This window comes from Colobus angolensis, unplaced genomic scaffold (assembly GCF_000951035.1).
Source record: "Colobus angolensis palliatus isolate OR3802 unplaced genomic scaffold, Cang.pa_1.0 Scaffold53, whole genome shotgun sequence".
In the NCBI taxonomy this organism is placed as follows: Eukaryota; Metazoa; Chordata; class Mammalia; order Primates; family Cercopithecidae; genus Colobus; species Colobus angolensis.
The window spans coordinates 2993081-3009719 of record NW_012118821.1 but is presented as its reverse complement, the minus strand read 5'-3'; the positions used below and the strand labels follow the sequence as shown (position 1 = coordinate 3009719).

At 38.3% G+C, this 16639-nt stretch overlaps 1 protein-coding gene across 1 annotated transcript in view; it reads right to left on the bottom strand.

Moving 5' to 3' along the window:
* The window catches only part of NOL10 (nucleolar protein 10), a 95121-nt gene that overhangs the window by 23792 nt on the left and 54690 nt on the right, over positions 1 to 16639 (bottom strand). Inside the window, exons 9-12 of the mRNA XM_011960976.1 lie at positions 11574 to 11700; positions 7446 to 7525; positions 7144 to 7242; positions 5243 to 5332 (exon numbers count right to left, since the gene is read on the bottom strand). Of these exons, the coding sequence (XP_011816366.1) occupies positions 5243 to 5332; positions 7144 to 7242; positions 7446 to 7525; positions 11574 to 11700 (396 nt within the window). The remainder of the gene's footprint in view (positions 1 to 5242; positions 5333 to 7143; positions 7243 to 7445; positions 7526 to 11573; positions 11701 to 16639) is intronic.

Sequence of the window (16639 nt, the reverse complement as noted above, 5' to 3'; positions counted from 1 at the left end):
TGCTGGGATTACAGGCTTGAGCCACCCGCCTGGCCCAGAAATTTTATTTTATTTTATTTTTGAGATGGAGTCTTGCTCTGTTGCCCAGGCTGGAGTGCAATGGCGTGATCTTAGCTCACTGCAACCTCTGCCTCCCAGGTTCAAGCAATCCTCCCTCCTGCCTCAGCCTCCCAAGTAGCTGGGATTACAGGTGCGTACCACCATGCCCAGCTAGTTTTTCTATTTTTAGTAGAAATGGGGTTTCACCATGTTGGTTGGCCAGAGTGGTCTCAAACTCCTGGCCTCAAGTGATCTGCCTGCCTTGGCCTCCCAAAGTGCTGGGATTACAGATATGAGCCTGTAATGTTTGTGTTAGGTATTGTGTCCAGCCTGAAATATTTAGTTTTTAAAACTATGTATGTATAACTGTAATTAAAAAAAAAAATTAATTGATACTAAAAAAGCTTTAAAAATAATATTTTTGATGTTAAAACTGATCTGATCCAACCCAAAGTATCTTTACCTAATTGTATTCCCTATTACTTTAATGTAAGTTCTTAGTGGTATTTAGTAATTCCTGAAACTGCTAAAATATCTCTTCCATGGGTTTCTAGCCACAGAATACACATGGCCTAGAACAGTGGTCCTCAACATTTTTGGCACCAGGGACTAGTTTCGCAAAAGACAAGTTTTCCACAGATGGTGGCGGGGGAACGGGGGTGGAGGGTGAGGGAGTTTTGGGATGATTCAAGCGCATTACATTTATTGTGCACTTTATTTCTATTATTATTACACTGTAATAATAATGAAATAATTATACAACTCGCCATAATACAGAATCAGTGGGAGCCCTGCACTTGTTTTCCTGCAATTAGAAAGTCCCATTGGGGACTAATGGGAGAGAGCGACAGATCATCAGGCATTAGATTCTACTAAGGAGCAGGCAACCTAGATCCCTCCCATGTGCAGTTCACAACAGGGTTCATGCTCCTATGAGAATCTAATGCAGCCGCTGATCTGACAGGAGATGGGACTCAGGCAGTAATGTGAGCGATGGGGAGTGGCTGTAAATACAGATGAAGCTCAAGGCTCACCTCCTGGTGTGCGGATTGATTCCTAACAGGCTCCAGACCAGTACCATGGCCTGGGGGTTGGAGACCCCTGGCCTAGAGATCTCATGCACAGTCCTGCCTGAGCTGTTGCAGAATGCAAGAAAAGTACATTCATCAGAGACTTTAAGGCCACAGCAAGAAAGTGACAAAAAAGGCTAACATACAAAAAATGATACCTGCAGGAAAAATAGCTCTAATCAAAACTCATACCCTCACAAATCAAACAGATCACAGATGCCCATGCCTCTCAAAGCTGTTTGTGCCTACTGGGAATTCAACACCTATTTGTTGAAAGAATAAATACATTCTTTTTTTTTTTTTTTTAAGAAGAGATGCTGTCTTGCCCTGTAGCCCAGGCTGCAGTACAGTGGTGTGATCATGGCTCACTGCAGACTCAAAGCCCTGGGCTCAAGCAATCTTCCCGCCTCCCAGGTATTGGGAATACAGGCATGGGCTACTGCACTGGTCCTTAATTGTTAACTAGAATTATTAATACAACCAAAATTTCTGAGTTTGGATAATGTCCATGTAACGCTGATTAACATTATGTGGTGGGCCACTTCCCATTTGAGGTTCAATATCAACCATACAGTAAACATCTTATTAGATTTTTGTGTTATCAGTGGCAGCAATATTTGGGAACACATTTCACTGTCTCCCTCCCATAAATTTCAGCTGCAGACAAGGCAAAACATACCTTTCAAATTGGTAATTGCAAGACACCAACTTTCAAATCAGGAGGTATCATAGCTAGTAAAGCTCTCAAGCTTTTGAGGAGCGAGTTCAAAGGCCAGACTAGCGATCTGCTGATGGGACTTAGCAATTCCTTCAAGTATTCTTTTAAATTATAATGAAGGATTCTTTCCTTAATTCATGAGTGATTTCTACGATCTTCACTTTACCTAAGATGAAACTGTTCAACAGCAAATTATACAAACTTTTTCTAAGCACAGCCTCAGATTTTCAAAAGACCATATATAAATATTTCTGGAATGAAACTGAGCTCTGATAATAGGTCTGATTTGGGCTAGGAAGTCACCAAAAAGCCGATTAGGGGCACATTTTACAAATACTACTCTTTGGAAGAATTCTGTTATCACGTGATATGGCTACAAAGATCGCATTTCCAGCTATGAAGAGCTGAAGAGAAACTGCTGTTTGATGGAAGACGACAAGAATTTCTAACGTTCTTCCTCCTTTTCACTGGAAGTAAAATGGTACACAGCTTGGTAATTCTTTACAGGGAGACCCACAAATAGGTTCTAAAATAATCAAATGTCATCCTGATAGTTAATTAGAGAATATGTAGCAACAAAATAAGCGAACATCAACGGAACGTAAATGTGACTGGAGATAACAAAAGGCAAGTCCTTGATTCGCACAGTGCCAACAGGAAGGAGTAGCCAAGGAATGTAGTTAAAGAATACCAGGTGCCCCAACAAGACGGTTCAAATTTCAGTTATCTCTGTTCATCAACTGAGTATGTGCATAAAGTATAACTCCGCTGTGAGTTCTTTAGTCCACAAATCCCTACGTAAATAATGGGTCACTTTTCTCAAAGCCTGTCAGTGACTGGTCACTGCATTGGCAGTGTGATGCGCAATGAATTTCCTGTTCGGTTCATGCAGACAGGACACGTGTAACTGTTGTGTTGCTTCTTTAGATACCAAAGACAAACTCTTTACAAAAAAGTACAATTTAAAGAGAACTAATCAATAAGATAAAACTGCAACAACAAAAATGTGAATCAAATGTAAAGAGAGTTAGAGAAGAAAGAGCTGGCTGTGGGAATATAGGGAATGTGGCTGCTGTCGCTGGCTGGCACTCTTAAGTCTGTAGTGAGGGGAGCGTGCAATGGTAAACTTCTCTAAACAAATGAGGAAAACAGTTGTGACATGAAGAAGAAAAATGTCCCAGTGGAAGTGATGCTGGCAAAAAACTTCACATTAAAGGAACTCTCAGAGACATTTCATAATGTCAAAAGAGCAAAGGATAAAACATCGGAAGCTTATCTAAACTTAGAAAATGAGTATGACAATTTGCTGAGGCAAAGAAAAATGCTGGCTCCGTATCAAAAATTTAGGAGGAGAAAAAAGCACTGTTCCAAGTACTACTGACAAAAGAAAGAAAACAAAGAAAAAAAAATTACGCTTTATTCCTAATGTTTTAAATTACAATATACTAAAAAGATCCTAGTTTTCCAATTTATAATGGACAGTAAGAGAGTTTTTAATGTTTTGTCAAAAATGTTTAAAGGCATGGAACAATGCTAATTTTCCCTACTGACCATGAAGACTGTTCTGCACGTGTTCAACCTGTGAGGTCATTTCTACCATCCTGCACTACGGTGTATTCTAAATCCTCTCTGGCCGCCCTCAACCTCAACAAAGGTCTACGAAAGAAATGGGGGGAAGGGAAGGACACTTCTGCATCTTGACAATCACAGGGCCTTATAAAAAGGCTCTGGTATACCATGCTGCACAAAGTAGCAACATTAAATTGTAACTTAGGTATTCTCACCTCTATCAGATAATAAGGACTCTGGCATAAAACACGGATAGGAATGCAAACATTTATAGCCTAAATTAGCTCCACTCTCCACCTACTGAAGCCTTAGGGCATGTACACCCAAAGATCACTTCCATTTAGCTTTTACTGTGAAATGGCATTACAAAGCTGAAAAGTTACCTCCCTAATTATGCTTAGGCTTGGCTAACAAGATGATCAGTGTGAATACTCTGAGGAGAGAGTCAACACAGCAGGAAGGACTTGTATTTTAAACACTTAAAGACATACATATTCATTTATACACATTGGTGTAACTCAGGAAGGTGCAGAGCCATAGCACACAGACATAAATTCAAGTATTAATAAGTTTGAGGAATTATTTCAACATTGGCATATTATTCATATCATGAAAATGGAAACCTAAAAGTCCTCTATTTACTTGAGAGGCTTCCAGAAATTAAAATTTACATAATATATTAAAGAATGTAATAAACGAGGATGAAGGGATGCAGGGAGAGGCTAAGGAAGCAGAAGACAGCAAGGGGGAGTCTTGAGTCTGAATTCATTTGGAAATCACAGCTCTAAGAAGGCCCATCTCCGGTCCTTGCATGTTACAGATGAAAAAACTGTGACCCAGTGAAGATGAGCAATCACCCAAGATTACATAACCGGTGTGCAAAGAGCTAGGAACAAGATCCTTTAGTTGCAGTCCCTGGGTATTGAAGAGCATGAACAGAAACGAAGACAAAAGGAGCTCACTCATCTTAGATGCACGTACCTGGTTAAAAACCAAAGGACAGAGAAAGAATAAGCCAACAAAAGAAACCTCCCGAGGGCACCACACAGCTGGCCCAAAGCTACTAGGTCAGCTCCTTACTCAGAGTTAGGTTCTGCAGGCTGTCGCAGAGATCAGTTCTTTCCAACTCATTCCAACACATAATCAAGCTTGGCTATCTGCCTGCCTCATCTAAGCAGAGAAAACAGGATTGGCAAGGACCCAGGTACTCTTCATCTATCTGAAACCTAGAAAAATACCAACTAAACCAAGTGCGAAGTTTTATTTATTTTATGACTGATCTTTGTCTATTTTCACATTTGTAAAGGAAAGCAGGTAGAAGTTACACTTCAGCCTGCATATATGCCCTAGAACACCAAGTCTCAATAAAAATCAGTTACTTCTGGAGTTATAAACAAAGAAAAATAATAACCTAAATGTTTAACAATAGAAGGATTGAGTAAATCATAATCACTCCATAGAACAGAATATGTAGCCATTAAAAATATCTACAAATAATTTTTAACAACATGGGAAATGACCTGAGTTATTTTAAAGAATCAGGATAAACATTTTACACATACAAGACTCTTGCTATTGTAGTTTCTAATTTTGAGACAAATAAGACAGGAAGAAAATTCACTAAAATATTAACGATGCCTTTCTCTGGTATAAGAATTGTAAGGATAGCTTTCTTCTTGATATTCTTTTCTGTTTTCCAGACTTCCCATCTTAAGCATATACTAATCTTATAAGCAGGAAAGAAAAAGGCCTACATGCATTTTTAAAGTAAAAAGAGACAATAAAAAAGATGTAAGTTACTATCAACAAAATGCATAAACGATTTTCCGATACTTTTTCATCTTACCTTAACTTTCTTTTTCCATGTAGATTTCTGCTTCTCCTCTTCTTCCTCAATTAATTTAAGTGCCAGCTCTTTGTTAACTTTTGGCAATTTCTAGAAAGAAAATAAAAGCTGATTATTTTATTTTATTATAAAAGCTAACATATTTACATATTAACTTAAAGGTTAACAGTTCTGTAAGTATAATCTCATAAATAGGAGATAACTAATTCTTATTTTATTTATTTTTTTGAGACAGAGTCTCACTCTGTCGCCCAGGCTAGAGTGCGGTGGTGCGATCTCGGCTCACCGCAACCTCTGCCTCCCGGGTTCACGTTATTCTCCTGCCTCAGCCTCCTGAGTAGCTGGGACTACAGGCACCTGCCACCATGCTCAGCTAATTTTTTGTATTTTTAGTAGAGACGGGGTTTCACCGTGTTAGCCAGGATGGTCTTGATCTCCTGACCTCGTGATCCGCCCGCCTTGGCCTCCCAAAGTGCTGGGATCACAGGTGTGAGCCATAGCGCCCAGCAAACTAATTCTTATTTTTAAAATTTCATTATCCTCATAGTAGGAAATGTAGACAGGTGATGATACCGGGTGGGCCACATGGCACAAAAATGGCAACCCCAGCTCACTGCTGGGGAACTCGCCCTCATGTCTCTTCCCAGGGCACTGAGAGCCTCTTCCCAGCACACTGAGAGGCAGTGCAGTGGCTCATGCCTGTAATCCCAGCACTTTGGGAAGCCGAGATGGGAGGCTCGCTTTGGTCCTGAAGTTCAAGACCAGCCTGGGCAACACGGCAAAATCTTGTCTCTACTAAATCTACAAAAAATTAGTTGAGATGGTAGTGTGCGCCTGTAGTCCCTAGCTACTTGGGAGGCTGAGGTAGGAAGATCACTTGAGCTCAGGTGGAGGCTGCAGTGAGCTCTGATTGTGCCACTGTACTCCGTGGGCAACAAAGCAAGATCCTGTCTCAAAAAACACCAGAAATCTTTTAACAGTCTGGAAAAAGAAAAAGGTACTGAGGGTAAATGCAGAAAACAGTCACTAGTCTTTTATAGTGACAGAGTATGTACGCATACCAATGTTCAGTTATAAACACTGGTATCATTTGGTGGTCGAAATGAACCAACAGAGGCGGCTGCAGACAGACTGCAAGGCAGGTGAGGGAGCAGGACCTGTCCTTCCCTGTCTGCGCTGGCACCACACAACAGCAACTCTTTGTCCTGGAAACAACAGATGGTTCCACAGCAGTGGTGGATTCCAGTTTGCAGTTTCCAACGCTCCCGGGAACATCCTCGCTATGCCTCAAGGGCCCTGGAACCTGCCTGCGGCCTCTCCTCAGAAGCCTGGGTCCAGCTCCACAGGGCCTCCCCTTCCTATTCCCCAGGCTGCTCCCCAGCCCTGAGTTGGTGGCTGCTTCCTGTAGTTCACCGCTCTCCTCCATCCTTTAGCAGTTCTGCCTTTTCAGTTCTTGAATACCAAGTTAATCATTCTTTACATTAAATTCTATGTACTCAGCGAGCACAGTTTATGACTGTCGATCCAAATAGAAAGCCTAAGATACGGCCAAAGGTCAGTAAGGAATGGGGATTAGCAAAGCCCCGATACTCCAAAAATGGAAAACACATCTAAAAATGCTATCAGGTTTTTAGTGGAGGTGACAATATCAATCATCCTAGCATTATTTCCCACAGTACAATTACCACAGAGGTCATAATGCTAAAATTGTAAAGAGTTTTTATACCCTCATGACAAACATGACACACTGATGACAAACAAACTATACCAAAAATATTAGCAAAAGACGCAGATTAAAGATGGAAAACCAAGAAAAGAATGGCAGATTTCTTCGGAATAATACACAAAATGAAAATTAAGTACTATTCTCTGATAAATTGAATGGTAAGTATAACATCTACCTTTAACTGGACTCTCTGTGCACGCGTTTCTTCTATTTTCTGTCGTATTTTATCTTTCCTATATTCTTCATAAGCAAATGGATTTACCATCAGTTTCACCTTTTCAAAATGAAAAAAGTTTTTAAAATAAAAGCATGGTATTTAGTAATATCATTTTCATATACACCATGACAGTTATACCAAAGAACAGGCAGATCCCCTACAAATCCCATGTATGTTTTATGAAAGTGCGAGTAGTGAGGAAATGGCTATAGATTGCTCATTAGTTACCTGAAATACAATAACTGTAGTTTTCTGTTTACCTTGTGATAGAGTCTTATATCCATGAAAAACCCATGCATATATGCCCGGAGGAAAGGAGATCCAATGAGGTGGGTGAGCCCTGGGTAAGGTCAAACAGAAGACAGTAGGTCTTTATGCAATCTTCATTAAAATTCAACAGTTTTTCTTGGACCACAATTTGATTATAATAAGACTTCACTTCAGAGTAAAAATTTGAGGATTAGAATTACTAATCTTCTTTGATATCTATAGAGAACATTTAATCGACTTCAGCAATATCATCCTTATTTATTTTAAATGTTATAATACTACACACAAAAAGATGAGAAAGTCCTTATGAACCATGACAAAGAGGGTTCGTTCCCTTATACCCTCTGAGTCGTCCTCAGATTTTTTATTTCCACAAACCAGTTCAATTTAGAAAATAATACTGTGGATCAACAGTAGGTTGCCAAACTGAAATGAGAAGGGAGAGAGGAGAAACACTGTTATCTCCCACCATTTGCAAGAACAAAGGACACTCACAAAAACAAAGTAGAAAGAACCATCTTCCAAGAAAGAACAGCTGACAAATTCCTACCACCATATAGAAATATACATACATGCATATTAATACATCACATATGCACTCCTCATCAGGGACTAATGAAAAGTCCACTGCCAGTCAGGATTTGAGAACCCTGCCTCAAACGGTACCTTTCAGAGTTTCCCAGTTGTAATAGATTACACTTAGAACTTGTGGTGCTGGTGGTCACATAAGAATGCTCCAACTATGTCATAGAAATTATTTATTAATTGCAAATATTGACACAGAAAAAGGTTGAGACTATCTTCAAAATAAGGCCACATGTGATGTACTCACACGCAGAACATTTATGGTATATGTCAGTGGTCCCTAACCTTTTTGGTACCAGGGACTGGTTTTGTGGAAGACAGTTTTTCCACAGATGGGGGGAGGGATGGTTTCAGGATGAAACTGTTCCACCTCAGATCATCAGGAATTAGATTCTCACAAGGAGCACACAACCTAGATCCCTCGCATGTGCAGTTCACACTAGGGTTCATGCTCCTATGAGAATCAAATGCCATGGCTGGCAGGAGGCAGAGCTCAGGCGGTCATGCTCACTTGCCACTCACCTCCTGCTGTATGGCCCGGTTCCTCATAGGCCACCGACTGGTACGGGTCCATGGCCCAGAGGGTGGGGACCTCTGGTATAAGTGACTATCTTTCTAAGGAAAACATTACTCTAATTTTCAAATTTTAGAAATATCCATCCTTCTAGACCTGAAAAGCACTAAGCAAAATCATAAGGTAGTGCAAAATAGTATACGTTGTAGAACAATATGAAAAGCAAAATTAAATTTAGGATACTCTCATAAAGTAATTCTAAAACTTGATTAGGAAAATACTATCATAGAATTCAATAGGTTAATAAAACTACGGAAAAAAATAAAAAAATAAATAAAACTATGGGGTTTGAACTTTCACAATGGAGTCTTAAGAGGGCTGAGCCTTAATGAAATGTGAATGTATACAACTGCATATGTATATTCTCTAAACCTTCCTCAGGATAAGGGTCTGATTAACCACTACATTATAAAATACATATACCAGTGATTAAAGTAATTTTTTGTTTCCTTTATTAATCTCATAGAATTATTCCAAGTCAGGCCATAAATAAAAACTGAGTGAAGCACTTTCCACAATGTAACAATCCTAACCCAAGAATCGGATGCAGCAGCATTTCCTATAGTTAACTCCATGGATCACTAGTCCCAAGAGATCTTCTGAGAAAACAGGGCTCCATGGTCAAGTAAGTTTGGGAAATGTTTCATACTTTCCTCCCCTGTTTGGAGATTTATAATATAAAATGGTATTAAAGGCTCTAAGAAGTGAGTCAAAGAAATTTATTTAACTGTGCTTAATCTAGTATTTCCCAAATTTATTTGCCACAAATCTCTAAAATAACAGGGTGCTGAATATTTTCCAAGCATTTTCTGATTCAGTCTCCAAGCAACCCCATGGGTAGGGACCAATATTATTCCCATTTTACAGATAAGGAAACCAAGGCTTAAAGAGGCTAAGTCAACTGGCCAAATTGTGCAGATATTAAGTGAGAGAGGTGGGATATAAACTCATGTCAGTCTACCTGCGGTGTCCATGATATCAGCCACTATGCTATCTACCCAGTCCTTTTTACAGAAGTAATATTCCAAAGAATGCACTGTGGGAAATACCAAGCTATAAGATCTGCTATAGGCCATATCCGGAACAGTCAGAACTTGCAAATCTTCAGTATACTAATGCTGCACTAAAAACAATCTTAGGAAGTAAGGGAAGTTCATTACTTACTTCTACTCTTAAGATACCTATTTAGAAGGTTTTATATATTATGGGGAAAAGATAAAGGCTCATTTAACATCAAAAGATATTAGTAATATACATAAAATGCTTTCTAGTATGACTCATTTTGTTGAATATCTATTTCTATAGTTTCAAAAATTAGCAGTACAATTAAATTTTAACAAAATATACCTAAACTTATATAACTGCTTTCTTCACCCAAAATAAATCCAGTAAAGAGACTGAAAAAGAACCCAAAATGTGCTAAATATAGTAGCTTTTAAAAAATCTACAAAAGAACAATGACCTTTTTTCATTCAATTTAGGAAAGTAGGTGAGTGTGACATAGCATATTATAAAAATTACTCTGGAGACACTTAAGAAGGCACTGCACTAAGAAGGTCCTATTTCAATCAAGTTATTTTTTAAAAGGCTAAACTCAGCTCTTTTTTGGTAGTAACTGACAGAAAGTAATTCTGCCTGGATTAACTGTGCTATGAGATATGGGTTAAAAAGGAAGTTTAATTAATCTAATGGTAACATGATTCTGTTTTCTTTAATACTCAACTGTTATTGCACATCTATTTGTTCCAAAGACAACTAAGTTGCCTTGCCTTGTACAGAATGGATCCTCTAAGTTTTCCCACTCTCAGTAACTTCTGCTGTAGCCTGCTGGCAGCAGTAGAACAAGATGAGCACCATCTATTCTAACCGCGAGGAGTGCTAGGCAAGCAGGCCCAACATGTCCTGCAGGGGCTGGGATGGCTGGGGGAAGAGCATGGACTCTGGATTTAAAGCTCAACTCTCAAGTTTACTACCACTGAAACTTCTGGCGACGTACATTTATCTTTTTTTTTTTTTGGCCTCAGTTTCCTTATCTAATGGAATCATAATGGTACCCAATCCATAGGGATGTGAAGATTAAATGAGTTATGTGTAGAACGCTTAGAATACTGCCTGCACAGACTGGGCGTGGTGGCTCACACCTGTAATCCCAATACTTTGGGAGGCTGAGGTGGATGGATCACCTGAGGCTAGGAGTTCAAGACCAGCCCGGCCAACACGGTGAAACCCTGTCTTACCATGCTGCATGGTGGCGCACATCTGTAATCCCCGCTATTCAGGAGGTTGAGGCAGGATAATCACTTAGCCTGGGAGGTGGAGGTTGCAGTGAGACAAGATTGGGCCACTGCACTCCAGCCTGGGTGACAGAGCAAGACTGTCTCAAAAAAAAAAAAAAAAGACAAAGAAAAAAAACACTGCCTGCACATAGTAAGCCCTATCTCATAAGTATTTACTGTTCTTTCAAGACATTTCTTGGCTTATGACCTTTAAACATAAGGTAACTATTAAGGTTCTTCTAGATCTGAAGTTTCAATGTATCACTTCTAAATTTTGGATTGGGTCTTCTATAATCAAACCTAAAAGGGAGGCAGGAATCATTACTTGCCGTCTTTGAGATATTTTCAAAACCTTATTATACTTCAGATAACACTGGGGAAAAAAAAATCACTGCTTTCGTGACAATTTGTTTTCTCCATATAGCTAGTATACTAAAAGAAATTATTCGCTAAAATAAATTCTCATTTAAAATACAAAAAGGCTTCAGTATGTTAAATTTACTTCTTTTCTCTAAGGAGAAAGGTTACAAATCTGACAATTTATAATATGTTTAATATCTGATTTGGCAGAAAGGGAAGATTTGGGAGATGAGGTAAACATGGCTCAGCCAATTCTCATGTTCAAAACTCAAAAAAAAAGTAGAAATAAAATAATTACATAATATTTTATCACTTTTTTTTACCTAAATTTTCAAGGTCTTTCTTGGTGACAAATTTATAATCATCATAAACTGTGCTTTCTGGATTCTCTTCTAATTCTTCGGTCAAGTTGTCTAAGAAGGAACACCACCGAGGAGCAGGACCTAAAACCTGTTGGTATTTATGAGAAGGTCAGCAAAGGCACAGTTCCCCACGCCATCCAAGTCTCAGTCATTTATAACCAAATTTTGTTAAGTATGATTTCTAAATCCTTTTTTCTATCAGAAGTATTGACAAATAAATGCAATATGGATAATGAACAAGTATATAACAGAAGAGAATAAACAAATCAGTAAATTTTTAGGCTTGTATGAGAAAACAATCTCACTTAGTCTAGGGCACAAAAGTATTAATGAATGTTCTTCTATTAGCACTATCAAAATATAGATAAATAATTCAGATACTTATAATAACATCCATCCATTCATGTATCACCTCCTTCCTTCAAAATACTACTAGAATTCTACAAAAGCATTATTTGGTACACTAGATTTTTTAAGTTTGCCAAACAAAAGTCTAAAAAAAAATTACCTTTTTTAAAAACAACATTTATTAGTATTATTATTATTTTGTAGAGGTAGGGTTTTGCCATGTTGCCCAGGTTGGTCTTGAACTCCTGAGTTCAAGCAATCTGCCAGCCTCAGCCACCACACTCGGCCCAAAATTACTTTCTTTTAAGCTTTTTCAACTAATTACTTGACAATTACATTCCATTCTGCATGGTCCACTTCATTTAATTCATTTAACTCATTAAAAACTAAAAAACTAAAATTCTAGACTATAGTTAATGGCAATATATCATATTCTTGAAAATCGCTGAGAGTAAATTTTAAATATTCTCATTACAAAAAATGGTAAGTACTATGTGATGTGATGCAAATGTTAATTAGCTCAATTTAGCCATTCCACAACATACACGTTTCAAAACATCATGCTGTACACAACTAATACATATAATTGTTATTTGCCGTTTAAAAATAATTAGTTGATTTTTAAAATTTCTGTATAAAGAATTCTTCAAAACTAAATAGGTGACCAGGCTCCACGAGTTATCCCAATAAAAGGCTGAGGAACAAAAGGCTGAACAGAATTATAACTAACTAATAAAATATGAATCATTAAGTTTATAATTCAACTATGAAAAAACATAATCCAACTACTTTCATAAAATACTATGATCGCTTTGTACATTTTTGCTATTGATACAAATCTTTCCCAACAAAATGCCACACCCGCTGAGGTGAATGTATGCCAAAGGAAATCTGCTCAGTCAACAGAGAAGATATGCTAGTGAAATCCTCCCCTAAGCCAGAGGTATTCCGATGAGAGAACACTGGACTCCGGCAAAATGGAACTTCCAGTGACGACTTAACCTGTTTATTTCAGTAACAAGCATACCGGAAAAACACCTAGAAATCATAATGGAAATTATTAAATCTAGCTTAAACTTTCTGAAGAAGGAAAGGTAGAAGGAATAGAGTTATAACAAAGAAAAACAGCTCCTGTTAACACTCTCTTCAAATAAAAAGAAAAGTAAATGTTAGATATGGCCATAATAATTTAGTTATAATATTTTGCCTGATTAGAAAGTGTGATTCTCTTCACCCCAACACAGCTATGGTACTCATAAACATGAAAAAACTCGAGCATAAAGAGTCTTCCAAAGAAATTTTGTATTAGCGCAATCTACAATTTTTAAAAATAGTAGTAAAGGTTTTTACATACTAAGTGGTTTGACTCCAATCATAAAAGACAAACCTTCAAGAAATGTAAGGCATTTTTAAAAAATTCCATATAGAACACTTTTTAAAAGAACTGCCATGGTTTTAAGCAATTTTAGGATAGTAGCTTGAAGTCAACAACTAAATGCTACCACATACAAAGCACTGTGCTAAATTAAAGACACTGACCACAGTCTCCCTGAAGAAGTTTAAAATCCAGCTGAAGCACATGTGTGCACTTGCGTGTGCACATGCACGCACACACACACAATGTGTGTGCGATGAACTCAGATTGCACACTGAGTCCAAGGGGAAGATGGCTTTAAAAAAAACAAGGAAGGCTGGGACACCCAATAAGTCTATTTGAAAGGACTTCACGTCGGCAGGAGCACATGAGCAAGCCAGGAAAATCACAGGCATCTTCTGAAGCCGAGAGAGTTGAGGCATTTGTAACTACAGGGGTATTTGCTTCCAGTGAGTCATAAACCTGCAAATGCAAAGCTCTATCAGATAATGGTGTACTCCCTAAAACAGCAATCTTTTCTTTTCTGGACTAGATCAAAGTATGCTATTATTGCTTTTTTAGAATATAATATCCAAGATATTGTCCTCTGAGGAGAGGAGAGACATCTGTTTTGTTAACTGCTGAATTTTTAGTACCTAGAAGAGTGCCTGCCAGATAGTAGGTGCTCAATAACTATGTGATAAATAAATCTATTCATGTATAAAACACATTCGAATTTCATATGCATGAAGTACTAAAACTTAAAGGGTCCTCTGTGGCAAAAGTATTTCTAAATTGGTCTAATATTCCTTATTGAGATAAAAACAAGCAAATACCTCACCATAAGGCTACTGGGTATATGAACACTTCTGGTGAAAGTCAGATCTATCTTGACTACTATGCTAGGGTACACTGTACCCAAAGAACCTCAAAATAAATTGTTCTATCTTTTTAAACCAATCATAAACATGGCCTTCCAAGACAATAAAAAGATTATACTGTGTGCACTGACTTTTGGAGGTGAGGGGCAGGAATACTAAAACAGTCTAGATGTGAATTTACTTTCACATAGCCCTCTTTTATAATGTTTCACAACATTCTTTCTGATTATCTAGATTTTAACGGAAGTGGTTTAAATTGCCTGTCAGGGGACACGTCTAATTATGGCAAATAATCTCTGCAATCAGATTCATGGCCATTAAATTTTCTAGGAAAAAATATTTCCATCAAAAACAAAATTAAATCTAGCAGTTGACCTTATTAATCACATTTCCGAAGTTCCTTTTCAGAGAAAAAAACATCAAAACCACCACAACAAAGTTGAAATGACTGATTTACACTGGTATAAACTGCAGGTTTTATCCACATTAGACCTTTCCTCAGAGGCCTACCATTAAGTTTCAAAACAGTGGCCGGCTTGGCCGATAAGGAAGGCTCCACCACAGGCACGTCACACTCTCTGATGTAGCTACGATGACCACAGTGTCAATGTGTAAAATGTCTTTGTTGCCTTGACAGCCATAAAATATGTTAAACCTCAACTAATCCTTTAAAATATATTAATTTACTTTCTAAATTCCACATTTTACAACTTGAGGAAAACATCCTTTTTAGCCATATCTGGACTATCACTACTACCTCCAACTTTCCAGGTTTTCTGTCCTGCTGTTACATTGCTGTATTCTATGTTTTCGTCACACCATGTTGTCCATGTTGTGGTCAATTTACAAGCCTTTCTTTTTTTCTTCTTATTTTTTTAGAGACAGGTTCTTGCTGTGCTGCCTAGGCTGGTCTTGAAACCCTGAGTTCAAGAGAGCCTTCAGAATAGCTAGAATTACATGCACTGGCACTGTGCCCAGCAAATATTTCAACTCACAGGTCAGTATTAACAAAAGTAGAAAATTGAAAACTGATTCATCAGATTGCTAGAAAGGGACAATGTGGCTCCCTTAGCAACTTTAATGATAATTATATCAACCAATCTAAATGGAAATACTTGATTCTCCAAAATATGAAAGAATCTTTATGTACCAACATGCTACAAGAAGGCTGCAACTCAAATGCAGCAAAGTATCTGCTTGTGCCAATCCATTTGAGCAGAAGAACCAATTTTAAAGGACATGAAAATACATGCCATGTGCCCAAGATGATCACTGCTTCTATGATTACAATCTGTCTTTAAGATGTTAATTATAAAACTCAAAATTCTCGTATATTTCTGTAAAGGACTACAAGTGGGGAGGAGAAAGGGTGAATACTAAAAATCTTAGGGGCCGGGTGCAATGGCTCATGCCTAATCTCAGCACTTTGGAAGGCAAAGGCAAGAGGACTTCCTGAGCCCAGGAGTTCAAGGCAGCCTGGGCAACACAGTGAGATCCTATCTCTACAAAAATGCATACTGTTGGCCAGGCACAGTGGCTCACACCTGTAATCCCAGCACTTTGGGAGGCTGAGGCGGGCAGATAGCCTGAGGTCAGGAGTTTGAGACCAGCCTGGCCAACATGGTGAAACCCCATCTCTACTAAAAATACAAAAATCAGCAAGGCGTGGTGGTGCATGCCTGTATCCCAGCTACTCAGGAGACTGAGGCATGAGAATTGCTTGAACCCGGGAGGTGGAGGTTGCAATGAGCCAAGATTGTGCCACTGCATTCCAGCCTGGGTGACAGAATTAGACCCTGTTTCAAAAAAAAAAAAAAAAAAAACCAAAAAACAAAACAAAAAAAACCCAGATTGTCAAAATTAGCTGGGCATGATGGCATGTACCTGCAGTCCCAACTATTATCCCCAAAGGGTGAGATGGGAGGATCCCCTAAGCCCAGGATCTGGAGACAGCAGTGAGCTACGATGGTGCCACTGCTCTTCAGCCTGGGCAACACAGTGAGACCCTGTCTCGAAGAACAATACAAATAAAAATAAACTCTTAGGGAGCTGAAAGAGGATGCTCCTTCCCTCACTCTACTTTAGAAAAATCACCGTGCTACACCCCAAAGCTGTGCTGAGACAAAAAAAAAGACTGAGGATTACCAGATAAATGGTTTTAACAGATCAAGGGTGATTAAAACAACAACAAAATACTATTAATATTACAGACAAAGAACCAAAGTCTACTAACCCAATACAAATGCCATCATTTTTTTCTGCTTGCTTATAATGCTACTGAGTATGACAAAGCAGTTCATTATCTAATGTACTATTAATGGAACAAACAAGAAAATAATTGATAACATAGAACAGCCATTAAATTTGAAATTATCTTTTTTCAGAATTTTTCTTTTCTTTGAGACACAGTCTCCATCTGTATCCCAGGCTGGAGTGCAGTGGCG